General features: G+C 35.7%; 1 protein-coding gene across 32 annotated transcripts in view; it reads left to right on the top strand.

Moving 5' to 3' along the window:
• Positions 1–14,226, top strand: part of LOC117590345 (voltage-dependent calcium channel type A subunit alpha-1) — a 55,912-nt gene that overhangs the window by 33,166 nt on the left and 8,520 nt on the right. For 11 of the 32 annotated variants that reach the window (XR_004574283.1, XM_034282854.1, XM_034282851.1 and 8 more), the window contains 8 exons: positions 2,376–2,558; positions 4,573–4,667; positions 6,744–7,025; positions 7,609–7,811; positions 7,891–8,099; positions 10,067–10,126; positions 12,870–13,090; positions 13,910–13,946. Coding sequence is in view for 30 of the 32 variants with exons in the window: in XM_034282854.1 (XP_034138745.1) it covers positions 2,376–2,558; positions 4,573–4,667; positions 6,744–7,025; positions 7,609–7,811; positions 7,891–8,099; positions 10,067–10,126; positions 12,870–13,090; positions 13,910–13,946 (1,290 nt within the window). In the remaining 2 variants the exon portion in view is untranslated. Of the gene's footprint in view, positions 1–2,375; positions 2,559–3,023; positions 3,116–4,572; positions 4,668–6,743; positions 7,026–7,608; positions 7,812–7,890; positions 8,100–9,001; positions 9,014–10,066; positions 10,127–12,869; positions 13,091–13,909; positions 13,947–14,226 lie in introns of those variants that run through there. The other 21 variants (XM_034282862.1, XM_034282869.1, XM_034282866.1 and 18 more) reach the window with 12 other exon arrangements.

The following is a 14,226-nucleotide window of genomic DNA, read 5'->3' as shown; positions in this document are numbered from 1 at the left end:
TGATCTCGTTTTGTGTACGTACATCATCTGTAGAAACAGTTTTCTCCTTTGATATCTCGCTCTCGCTCGCTCTCTCTCTCTCTCTCTCTCTCTCTCTCTCTCGCTAGTCCCCCACTTTCTCTTGAGTACTGGTAGTTAGATCTCCTAGATCTGATCTGATCTGGGACTGTATCCCCGATAACATCATGTGTATATCTTCTCATATATATTGTTGGGCTTTAGAATTGTCAACCAGCGACCCACCCAAAACTCCCCTTCGAGATCTACTCTATGAAACAAAAATATAGCGACTACAGCGTGGGATCATGCTCCATTATTCCCATCCTTCCACACACATATTCCCTGCATAACCCATAGAATCCACCATACATAATATACAAGTATATGCATACGTGTAGAGCTACGCCCCGAATAGAGATAGCCGCCACACTCAGACTCTCTAGCTCGTAACTTCATTTCCTGTGTACATATTGTATTTTCCGATGATCGACAAGAATCTGTACAGCTACTCTGTACACCATGTGAGGAGTAATACGATTCGGTTCGATTCAATGTGTGTTTCAGTGTACTGCTGCGAGTACTGTGTATGTTTTCTTTTCAGTTACAGTCCACAAAAAAAGCACTGGGCCACACACAGCAAATTTTGTCTCACACCTCTCGAACAAATGTTTTTTGATATCCGTTGCTTCACCTCTAACAAAATACATACATACATATATGTAATATTGTACCATAATATGTAACCAACCAAAACCATCTGCTACCATCTACTATCTGCTCTAGTCTCTGTAGTCCATACACAAAAACATAACTTTAAGTGCTACATACTACTATACTACTATAAAATATTCAATAGTTGTTAACTCCAACGATATACATATGTATATACGATTTTGCACAGTGTATAAATGAAGCAATTAAACGAAGCCCGCGGCGAGGCGGTAAACGTCTTCAAGTCAGCAGTTGCCAGAGGCACATCATTCAGAGCACAACACCCGTACGTGTGGGTGCATGCAAAATTTGAACAAACAAATTGTATGTATGCGCCCTCATGTATGAAAAGTGTTTATACTGTTGCAACAGCTGATGGGTAAAATATTTTGGCCAAATCGGTGACGATTACAAATACGGTTAACAGAGCCCCACTCCCCACTCCCTCCACCCAAAACACCAACTCTGACGATACTCTCTGCTCTCTTGTTCCCACGACTTGCCACTTGCACCATGATGCAAAACTGTACATAGCAAATTTAACCATACAACTGTTCTACTGGCATACTGTTATACATTGATTAAACGTTTTCTTTCGCTTACAAAAACCACCCAACAAATACACCAAATTAGAACCAATAAAAAATAAGTCACACGATTAGTTTTGCTTAGTAAGAACCAACAAAAAAAAAACCACCACACACGCCTTCAGTGCGCTTTTCCAAAGAAACATTTTAGCAAATTTGATATACCAGTTCCTATTACTAAGCGAATATCTTTATTCGATTACGTACTAATTTTTTAATTTCAATAAATTGTTGTTATAAATTATGTGTAGTTGAAAATTCGGAAGACGCACAAAAATTAATCTGAATCAAGGAAAAAAAAACTAGAAACATCACACAAACACACAGAAACAACAGAAACGCTTCCACCAAATAACAAAATAGTTTTTTTTTATTCCAAAACGAAAATCAAGTAAAAACTCTGTAAATTTGCATTTCATTCAATGGTAAAAAATGTGTTTAAGAAATCCAAATTTTTGTTTAGCATTTTGTTCCATCTATACATAATACTATTATGTATTGTATATGCCCCATATACATATACATATATACTATATCAATGAGTACAATTTTATTTGGAACGATATTAATTTGACAATTATTTGGTTGGAAAATAGTTTTATTAGCTAATGATATTTAATGATTTTCAATCGAAAACCTACCTTAACTACCACCAAGTACTATGTATGTAACTACTCTACCTAATACTAACTAATAACTGCGCCTAACTACCTACTACTACTACTACTACTACTGCACTGCTACCAACTACTACCTAGTACTAACGGAACGATCTACTACTAACCGATAGTTTAGATTGGAATGCATATCGAGAATGCATCATCCATCAAGTATGATGATGATGATGATACGAACACACGCATTCGAGGAGTTCGAACGAGTTCCCCTTCAAAAAGGGATTCGGACGAATTCACGAACTATACCAAAAAAAAATAAAAAATAAAATAACAGGACAAACCACTCTAATACCAATCTCCTTTTCCGTTCTGTTTTCTCTCTTCTTTTTGTTTGTTTCTTCGAATCTGCTCTACCAAAACAAAACAACAAAAAAACCTTTTGGCCAATAATATTTTACAGTCGAACTCAATCAACGTCGGCTTCCTGCGTTTGTTTCGTGCGGCGCGTCTTATCAAACTACTCCGTCAAGGATACACAATACGAATTCTCCTGTGGACATTTGTACAATCATTTAAAGCTCTTCCATATGTCTGTTTGCTTATAGCCATGCTATTCTTTATATACGCCATTATTGGCATGCAGGTAAGTTTTCAAAAGTTCCTCCACTACCATAAAACCCGAAAACCAACGCGCCAAAAAAAAAAGAGGAAAGAAAAAGAAAAAAAATTAATGTATATCTCGTATGATAAGTGGATAAAAACTGTTGGTTGCTGATTTCTGCTAGGTCGTTTTTGGTAACGCTTAACTTCCGCTGGGTGTGGGAGCTTATAATTCATTTAAGATGGGGCAGCAGTAAAATGTTCGCAGCAGTAGAGCCAGAAACATAATTTTCTTTTTACATTTGTTACTTTTAATTATAGCTCTTAAATCTGTGGGTTAGTGATCATCATATAACTCGTACTTATTAAATAGTTAAAATAGATTATAGACTATGTCTTGACATGGAATTAAAAAAAAAAATCAGTTTGATAGATTCATAAAAATGTTGGTCGAAATTTAATGCCTACTATTCAAACAAATTATAATGTTTATACATCAAACCAAAAGGTTTTCGGCAACATAAAGTATGATCCGGACACGCAACTGAATCGCCACAATAACTTCCAATCGTTCTCCGGTGGAATCATGCTGCTCTTTCGGTAAACGAGAAACATAATCCTAGTTTAAACCATAGTAAAACTCCATAGCGATTACCCAAAAAGATGGCACTAAAAAACAGTCATGCATATACAAAATACATTACAATGTAGATTCGCTATATTCGCAGTTTTTAACAAAATTTTGACACAAGAGTGAGCTTATGGGGCTTATAGTACGCCTTGTAAGCCAACTCTACATCATCGACGATAGATCCATCTACCGTTGTTGATTGATCTCCTCGCCCCCTTGCAATTTGGAAACATATTTCGATCATCAAGTATCCATAGTTCGTTCGTTGAATCTTATGTATAATCGCATCCCAAAAAAACCAAAGAAAACAAACAAAAATATATAAATGGAATCAATGTATGCGTTTGACAGTTGCCAGTTGTTGAATTTGAAAAATTGTAATTAAATGTATTTGTTTAACATTAGGATCGTGTATTTGTTTGTGGTATATTCCTCGTTTTGGTTCACTAAATGTTTCAATGGTTGCACACAACCACCGATCATATCAGATCACATCAGATTATAAGCCTTTCTGTTTTGAACGCTGTACATACATAGATGCCTTTTTTCATTTTGATGTTCCTTTTTGGGATATGTCGGTTATCATAGAACTATTAAGGGTACTTATTTACTACTTACCACACTCTCTATATAGTGCGTTTCAAGATATTTGAATATTGAAATTGATATGATTCCTTTTTACCGCTCCTAAAAATTGAACTATCTTTTTGTTGCTGATTTGATTAGGATGAAACGCACTGCATTAGCACTCCCCTGTAACTGAATGAGTTTTCAAATTGGCTAAATATCATAGAGTATATTTTATATATTTTCTGTATATTTTTTGTATCAATGGTAACCGATGAGAATACATTTTATCGTTTTGTTTCGTTACGCTTGCTTTTATTTTTTTTTCCCCAACCTCCCATTTTTTGATACCGAGAGCTGTTCCTAAATGTTAAGAAACAAGTTTTTTGAGAGTGCTTTAGCTCGGATGTTGACATGTCATTGAGTTGAAGCATTGCAATAGTCGTACACCAATCCACCTACACTGCCACTGCATATATCGACATGTGTGTAAATCGAGAGAACTCCTCACCACATTTAATCCATCCATTCTACCCATTCTGCCCCTGTTCAGACTGTTCTGACAGCTAACAAATCAGATGATTATGTGTATGAAATTCCTGCTCGCCCTGGCCCACTCAAACATATGGATTTGCCGTGTCGAAAAAGGGGCCGCGTCGGGTTCAATAGGGTCGCGGCTCTAGTATATTGTGAAAAAATGCCAGCCAGCGTTGAGGATTGTTGTAAGGAAGAGGAATCTCGAGTGTGTGTGATGTGCCGTATGATTTAAGTCTTTCAATATAACAAAACAACAACAACAACAAAAAACCATAAATCAATAATCCATTGAATTCTTTACCGATATTTGAATCGTGCCTAGGTGTTCGGAAATATCAAACTAGGTACAGTGGAAAATTCCATTACTAGGCACAACAACTTCCAATCATTTATTCAAGGCGTCATGTTGCTCTTCAGGTATGTAATCCCAAACTAGATCCTAGATCTCCAAGCCCCTAAAATACTACTTATTACTACTACTATACCCACAAAAAAAAAACAAAAAAAAAGTTCTCGATTCTCAGTAATTAAGTTACTAACTAGCTATAGATAATATAAAATATCAAATACAAGTTAGCAATAATTTTAATCTAGTATACAACTAGACTCGTCTCTCTCTCTCTCTCTCTCTCTATCTCTCATACGCGTCGCTCCTCCCAATACTACTACTACTATATGTATCATAAATATACTACTACTACTACTATTCGTACTATAACTAGTCTAGGGGTGGATAGCACCTTGAAACAGAAGAAGGGAGGATGGTTATTTATAGATTAGCCTTAGAGCCGCCAAAATGGCTTAGCATTTCATTTTGGGATGTTTTGGGGTGGGCTTCTAGGATAGTTTTAAGTTCCAACAACAACCTAGATTTCATTTTTTACCCAAAAACTCTAGAGTCCTAGACTTAGACTATAGTACAACATATATGTATAATCTGTGTATTGGTTTCTCTAGTCACATGAAAGAAAATGAGCACTTCGTTCGGATATATGTGGCAGGCAGCCCTACAGTAGAGAACGGTGGTAAATCCATAAACAAAATCAAAATAATAATCAGCTCAGTTCTCTCGCTCTCGTCTCGCTCTCTCTCTCTTTCTCTCTCACTCTCTCTCTCTCTCTCACTGTCTCTCTCCTGATTCCAAAATCCAATTCCAAACAAATCAGATTCAAGCATTACCTTACATACATTCGTTTTGCTTAAACAATTACAATTTTTTGATTGATACCTGTGTATGTAGCTTGGTTTCTAGAGTTATGTATACCACAAAAAAACAAAAAAAAAACAACAGCAACAATATATATCCGTATATCAATCAATCAAACTAAAACTAACAAACAACAAAAACTACAACTAAAACTAAAAAACAAAAAACTAATAGCTCAAAATCGACATTTGCGACATATGTATGCCACGTACGTATGCCGCATAGTGCGATATAGTATATTTATGTATGTATTACCTATGTATGTACAAAAAACAAAAACAAAAGAACAAAAACCAAAAACCTGTAGAACTAACTATTAAATATTTTGAAAGCGGAGCTTGATTTTGCCAAAGTTTTGCACTTTTCGTTGTTGCAGTGTTTTAAACCGTTGAGAATTTAAATGAGAGTTGAAATCATTTTTGCAGTATTATTACTGGTAATTTATGCTCTAGTTATATACTACATAAACAAATATATAGCTGTTATACATATACGACCCCCTCGAACAACTTACCACCTATATTTCTCTCTCTCTCTCTATATATATATACTATATGCTACATTATATACTATATCTAATGATAATTAAGTTAATAGAACTGCCAGTTGATGTATGTCTGTATGTAATTCCACTCTGTGATCGATCATCACTACTGCCATTAATCAGTCCATTCACCAGCCCATTCAAACTATATACTCAAAGTACATACATATTATCTCTCATATTAATAAATCGAAAATTCAATCAAAAGTACCTACTAATATGTATGCCGTCATAGTCGTATATCCAATTGGCTTTAGTCTCTCTCGCTCTCTATATACCTTTGTCGTGTCTGTCCGAAAAGTAACTGCCCTAAGTATTTGCCAAGCTGTAGTAGTTTTAGTGTGTATGTAATTCTATATACATTAAAGGAGTTACTTTGACTATAAATCATTCATATGTATGTAAATCCTGCCGCCTACTGCAATCTCCTTATATGTATATACACTTATGTACACACGTCGTATTTACATATATACTAGAATATATATCTGCGTATCAAATTGATTTCCTAAACGAGTGCTACTATATGTAAATACACACACACACACACACACACACACCCCCAAGACACATAGCATACCCTACCCACGCCCCAAATCGAACCGATCGTATTTAAAATTAGTTAATTAAAATATATAATATCTTACAAATAGTTTGTTTCTTTTTTGAGTGCGGGTAACTGCCCGCCCTCACAAAAACCAATTTCGTATTAATTTTTGGTGTATTATTCCCGGATATTCAGATGTGCAACGGGCGAGGCATGGCCAAACATAATGCTGGCCTGCCTCAAGGGCAAAGCCTGTGACGAGGACGCCGAGAAGGCCCCGGGCGAGTACTGCGGATCAACGCTGGCCTATGCCTACTTCGTATCGTTTATATTCTTTTGTTCGTTTCTAATGTTGAATCTGTTCGTCGCCGTCATCATGGATAATTTTGATTATCTCACAAGGGACTCCAGTATATTGGGTGCTCATCACTTAGACGAATTTGTGCGCATATGGGCGGAATATGATCCAAATGCGACGTAATTATCTGTTTAATATATACAACAAAAGACATACACACGAAACACATATGCACATATCCACAACCACCACACACTTTACTCTCAAAATTCACAATTTATTTTGTTCTTACCACAAAGTTGTAGTTAAAATATTTTGGCTTTAAGTTATTCCTGACCATTTCCAGTTTATTTTCCTGCCATTCGATCAAGCGTGCACTTTTATATTAAACGATTGTTATTTGGTCGTATTTGATTCATATATCAAATGTTCGAGACACGGACTCTACTCTTTAAGGCTCTCCCAAGTAGGAGCCGACTGTGTGCACAAGTTGAGCTTGAACCCTTCCTTGAACACCCCACCTTTGAGTTTATCTATTTTCAGTTTTAAGTTTCTTTACCATGCATATGGAGAGTCCGATCGATGACAAGTACACACTACGATTGTGTAGATATATGCATGTCTTCGGCTTGAACCGAAGATCCACACACTGTTTTGTGTTTTATTTTTGGATTGAGAGTTTACACGCAGCAGCAGAAGCACAGAGCAGCACCAGAACTAATTATCCTCCATCTCCTACTCGTTGTTGTTCGTATGAATTAGTGGTAAAATACACTACACGGAAATGTACGACATGCTTAAGAATATGGATCCACCGCTGGGATTTGGTAACAAGTGTCCCAATCGGCTGGCCTACAAGAAACTGATCAGAATGAATATGCCGCTGGACGATGAGCTGAGAGTCCAGTTTACCACAACGTTGTTCGCTTTGATTCGGGAGAATCTAAGCATTAAAATGCGAGCGCGTATGTTGATTGATTCGATTGATTTTTCATGTTGCTTGTCATATAACACCCATAAATTTCCTGTACCACCTTCGTTTAGCTGAGGAAATGGACCAGGCGGACATGGAACTCAGGGAAACCATTACGAACATTTGGCCACTGCAGGCGAAGAAGATGCTGAATCTGCTGGTGCCACCGCTCGATCAGCTGAATAAGGGGAAGCTTTCAGTTGGTAAAATCTACGCTGGGTTCCTCATACTGGAGTCCTGGCGTAACACGAGGTTCGGCCAGATTGATTCGGGCATGCCGGTAAGTCAACTTTAGCACATAATTCTACAATCGGCCCTACTCTCCCCCCTCCCACCACCCCAACGTCCACACACAAAATGTTCAACTCCAGTCGAAATTAAATGGAATGAATAGGAAGTCCTAACCTATCCACCACCCCCTAGCTCTGGTCAGAGAACCGCATAATCCTCAAGAATACTCATATGTTAAGTGCCAAAACAAAACAAAAAAAAAACAAAGAAAAATCAAAGTGTCGTTAGGAGCTGCTCTGGAGTACGTATCCAGGGGTCCATCAACAATCACCCAGTTAGGAATAAACTCAGGAAAATTTTGGATATGATTTTGTTTAATTTTTAGTTGTTCGATTCGTTGTTTTGGTTCAAATGCACCACCGAAGAACGAAAGTGGTTAATACTACTATATATTGATGCTATTATTCATGTAATGATATAAGTCTATCATAAGTCTAAGTCCTAGACATTGTGCTGTCCCGCCACAGTCACAGATTGTACATAAGCAAACCATCTATCTATGAACTATTTAGCTGTCGATCTAACTACCAGATACTCTAACTATCTTCAAAGCACAAACTAACTACTACTAAACAAAAAAAAAAAGACGTAGCCAGAACAGAATTTGCATTGGCGGGGAGGATTGGAAAACGTTCCAATTCCCTAATATCAACACAACACACCGATACATACTACTGAAACAAATGGAAGTTAAACAAAAGAACACACAACAAAACTTTTTAATGAAAATGTATATGACTTGGAATAAATATGTAATATTATGATTTCTCTTCTCATACGATTGACAATGAACCTCTCTAACTCTCATTGAAAAAACCGTAAAACAAAAACCTGCAACAAAAAAAATACCTATGAAAAAAAAAACCGAAACGAAACAAAAAATACACGCAGAACTGGAAGGAGGTATATAATTAATTTTATATGCAACCTCATGTTTTATCACATTTGTATATACAATGCTACCTACCATATATTCTGTATGTTGCACACATACCTTGTATGTGAAAACTAGTGAAAACTCCAAAGAATAAATAGTCAATACACCAAATACTACATATATCCACAAGAAGCTGCCTATAATTGTGCCACCTATCCGTTCAGATCACCAGATCACCAGATCAAACACTCAAATTCCAAATTCCGTGTTTACAATTACTATTATTATGGGCAGACATGGGCTGCATAGTTTTCTTCGTTCGAAATCAAAAATAAAATACGCATTTAATACACAACAAATCGGAAAAATTGACACAGAAAATGTTGCAACCCATTTGGGATGAAAAGAAGTAAACTCGTATTTCAGTAACTCCTACAGAACGTTATATGTTGAAAGCAATGAGTACTGTAATCGTAGAAAGTCGATCTATCCTTAAGTATCAAATGCATACATAACTAAAACATAATCTATATACTCGTATTCGGTAGAAATTGAAGAGTTTACGTAATTTACTTTACTACTACTCGAGTGTTTGCGATTGTATTGTTCGTTCGTTAGTATCAGAATTTAATACCATATTTCGTACAAACAAGTTTTTAGATCTGTAAGTAAACTTTCCTATTGATATTCCTAGATATATTTCTAGAGGTTTGCCATTTGATTAAAACAAACACAAAGTCATCCACTCGAATCTGGCGATAATTAAAAGGTTTCTAGTTTTTAGAGGCGGGTTCTCCGCTGTATATAGGCGGAGGGCACATCCAAAAACACACCCACTAAACACATAAACATATGATCACACACACACGTGTCGAAATAATTAATGAAATTGTGTTTTATCTGTTATCCTGTTATCCTGTGCACAAAACAAACACAAACTAAAACGAAATCTGAATCTGAAACAATCTGAATCTGAAATCATGAATCTCTCAATTTTAACATTGTAATTGGACCCCACAAAAATCCATTTGCAAATACAAATGGCAATACAATATTCTAATGGCAAATGGCAATGATAGCGGAAGAAGCCGGAAGACGACGACGAGCGTAAATATAGCCCAACGGCCGTCCAGGAGCCGGTATATACTCTATATATTTTCATAGATATATGCCTATGCCTATGCAATAATTCGCTTGTTTTTGTTTTCGCCTTTTTTGAAGCTCCTCCCACTCCACTTAAACTACTCTCTTGTACTGCTCTTACCACCAACCAACCACTCTCTCTCTCTCTCTCTCAATCAAACTGACTTATCGGCTAGAGGCATGTGAACATACATACTCGCCTAGGAATGTGCATACATATAACTAGGAAAACCAGCATATAAGCCTGCCCCACAATGTATACTACAAGTCCTTATACAACATAAACTTTATAATATATCAAACTGTAGAGCAACACCCAACTGCAATGCTATGGTCCTGTTTCGCTTTACACACCAAACTAAATCCTACACTCTAGACCCGATCCCTGTCTCCTTTCGGGGACTGTGCCGTCCATAGTGAAAGGAATATGCGCCCCTATAAACGATGCTTGCTTCTGGATCCCCTCCGGCACATCTTAGATGCTGCTTGCCCGCCCATTGATACTCCCGCAAACTCAAGACACCCATCGCCATTCAAGCGATCGAAGCCATCTCCAAAAAGATTTTCCCCTCTTTCGATTGCGAATTTGTGTATTCTTGTGAGAGTAAAATATTGCAGAGACCTAAAACATATCTAAAAATGTATATGTATAAATAGCTTAAGACAAATTGAGCTCAAAGAGAAGTAGGTACATGAATGCCTTTGCAAACGCTATTAAGTCGTTGATACTCTTTCACCCTTGGAAAGGTGTTGATTTAGAGTAGTTTGTCTACTAAATGAATATCCACAAATGTCTAATAGATTAAACGAATATTTAATGATTTCGATTGAGGCTTCCCCAGATGTAATCCTTTTCAAAAGGAATTACAAAGTTTTAAACATAAAAGTAGGGTTTTTTGTATTACCCCCACGCGATTCTGAAAGACTACACATGTGTTTGCTGCTGCATTTGCGCCTGAAAAAAATAAAACAAATACGGATGAGTTGTTGTCTTTGATTTAAAATAGTTCCACACACTTTTGTTCATCATGTATCGAAACTAGTGCACCTATTTTCAAAGTTTGAATCGACTCTTGCACTTAAAAACAAAATAAACCACACACATAACTTGCATACCTATAGAGAACAGAGGTCACAACGGGTACACTCTATCAATGCAATACAATAACTAGTCCCCAGTAGTCACAAACCGATTTAGAGCTCAAAAATACCTTAAACAACACGAATTTGACTTTAGATAATGATATCCATGCCGATTGTTATTGTAATAAAAATCGTAAAAAAATGAATGGGACCAATTGAATCAAAGTATAACCTGTATGTAAAAGTTTAACAAAAAGATGAATCTGAAAAAGAGAAAACAAGTAAATGGAAATAGAAACAAAGAGAAATCTGTAGAATGCGTTGACCAGAACAATGTCCTATATTTAATATGTTTTGTTCAGTTGTCGATCTGCCTTTGAGTTTTCTTGTAGCATTTTGGCGCTCATTTTGGAATGCTTACATTAAGGCAATCCAATAAATCAAACAATCATCAAACTAAAGGCTGAAACTAAATCAAAAATCGAAAGCATGCAAAAAACAAACATCAAACTCAAAATATGAGTTATTTAAAATGACGCTGAATCTCCATTGAATACTTAGAAACGCTAGTACTACTTATAAAGAACTCAAAACGATGTTTTTTTTTGCTATTTTTTTTACAATCGATTTTCTTTTATTTATCAAACGGAACAGATTCAGTTCGAGTTTCACCTGTTCCGTGGGTCCACCATTCTCTATAAATTGGCACACATAAAACAGTTTACGATCAATTATCAATCTAAAAAATTACAATAATAACAATTCTCATAATAATAGTGGTACTACTTAGATTTTCTTCAAATCCTAGTGAGTTGTACAAAAGTTTGCGCATGTTTTAAATGTAACCAGCAAGTCTCTCTCTTTTAAGATACTTAACTTACTTAAATAAACATTTAATGCGAAAGCATCCAAGCATACACTACCACAATAATTACAAACCTTAACTTTTAACCTTAAAACAACAAAAACATTTCTCTACTCTACATCCTATCGACACATTTCGCATAGAGCTTGACACATCTCGAAATGCTATGCCATATACATATATACCACAAACCAAAACAACCAAAACCCTATATATAATTTACCAATATAAAGGAATCCAATATATTCAGCAAAAGCTCTATTTGCCCTTATATATTATATTATATGCGTGCATATGTATATAACTATATACTATACATATGTATATGAAAAGTTACCATCTAATTCTTTTCCGATTATGATTTATGTTTAATGATATTTTTTGTTCTGTACTAAAACCAAAACTCTTACTTACATCTTTACAATTATTCTATAATAATTCTTACATTCCATTTTTAATGCTTATGAAAATACAAAAAAAAAAAACAAATACAAAAACAAAAACAAAAACCAATCCTAATGCGTTGCAATGTTACCATAAATATCAATATCAAAAAATACTATCACCACTCACCCAACTTCAACAACAAAAATACTACAACTGTTTCTACAAAATAACTTCTACCGATAAACCATTGCAACCAATGAAACAATCAATCAAATTTGAAATCTGCAACAAATCCTAAAAATAAAAAAAAACCACACTGAACGAACCAAACGAAACACAACGAAACGGAAACGAAAACATTTACGAATGGCAATTTGAATATCGATATCGAAAAAAAAACATAGAAACAATCATTCTTTAACTGCCTGCTCGATATGGCCGCCCTCGACAAAGGAGGATCGCGTCAGAATTCCATAAGCTTCGAGGCGAATGGGGAAGGAGCCGCCAACTCACAGACACATTTGTTAGCGAGCACGCACCATCACCACCACGCAAACGGTGATGCCGAACACAACAGTTTGGCAACACTAGCACGGCGGAGTACGATCAGAAAGCGGTCAGTTAGGTAATTTACAAACAAGCTTCAAATCTTAACTATAATCCGTAAAAGTGCCAAACGCCATCATCCATCAAACATCATCTGTCAGCCAATCATCATCATTAATCATCAAAAATCATCCATCAAAAAATCCACCTAGAAATCCACCTTCAAACTCAAATGTAGGATCCACATTTACATGTGTGCATTTAAACTGATATGAAATCCTTTCACATATTGTGCATTTCATTTAGATAAAAACGCTAAGTTGTAATTCGAAGACTCTAAAATTAAGTGCTTGTTTAAGCATTAACTAATACTGCTCTTGCACTTCTCAGACGTAATATGCTTTCCCATTCCATCCTAAAGAGTCCCAGCAATCCTATAGGATGAGGATCCAAGTCCATACTTCAAATACAGCACAGTATTTTTGAAATATTTTGTCTTCAAATCAATGATAATATATCTTTAAATGATTTAAATAATACATTCAACTTGCATAGCAAGAGAGTATTTGCTTCAATTCCATGGAGCATTTATCATTATGAGAGAGCAAATCGCTGCGGAATTTGATCATATCAGAAACCATGCGCATAAATGCATAAACACAACATTCTAGACATACTTATGTAAATGTGTATGGGTATTTAAGGATTTGACAAAGAAACATTAAAAATACGCTTCACAACACTACAAATACTACTAACACTACTACCAACACTACCATCAAGCAACCAACCAAAACCAAACAAAACTAACCACAAGAACTACCTTTCTTTGTGATTTTTGTACATTCCTACATTGACATAAGTAAATTGTTTTTCTTCTAATTTTTAAATATTTCAGAAACAAAAAGGTGAATAAGTTTGATAAACTCCAAGCGGTAAACCAATCTATGAACATTTATCGAACATTTTACTAAAACAAAAACCCAGACTAATAACTAATTGTGTATATTAATATGAACATATATATGTGAATACTTTTTGTGTCCATAATCCGTTTCCGAATATAAATGTTGTTCACAAAACCAAATTAAGTCGAAAAGTAAAACACTAGTACTTACAAAAACCACTTACTACTACTACTACTACTACTACCTTTTAATACAAACACGCACACGCACTCCACTCTCCACTCACAGGTACCAGTCGTATCCTACT

This window comes from Drosophila guanche, unplaced genomic scaffold (genome assembly GCF_900245975.1).
Source record: "Drosophila guanche unplaced genomic scaffold, DGUA_6, whole genome shotgun sequence".
Taxonomy (NCBI): domain Eukaryota; kingdom Metazoa; phylum Arthropoda; class Insecta; order Diptera; family Drosophilidae; genus Drosophila; species Drosophila guanche.
This window is presented reverse-complemented; position numbering and strand designations above follow the sequence as displayed.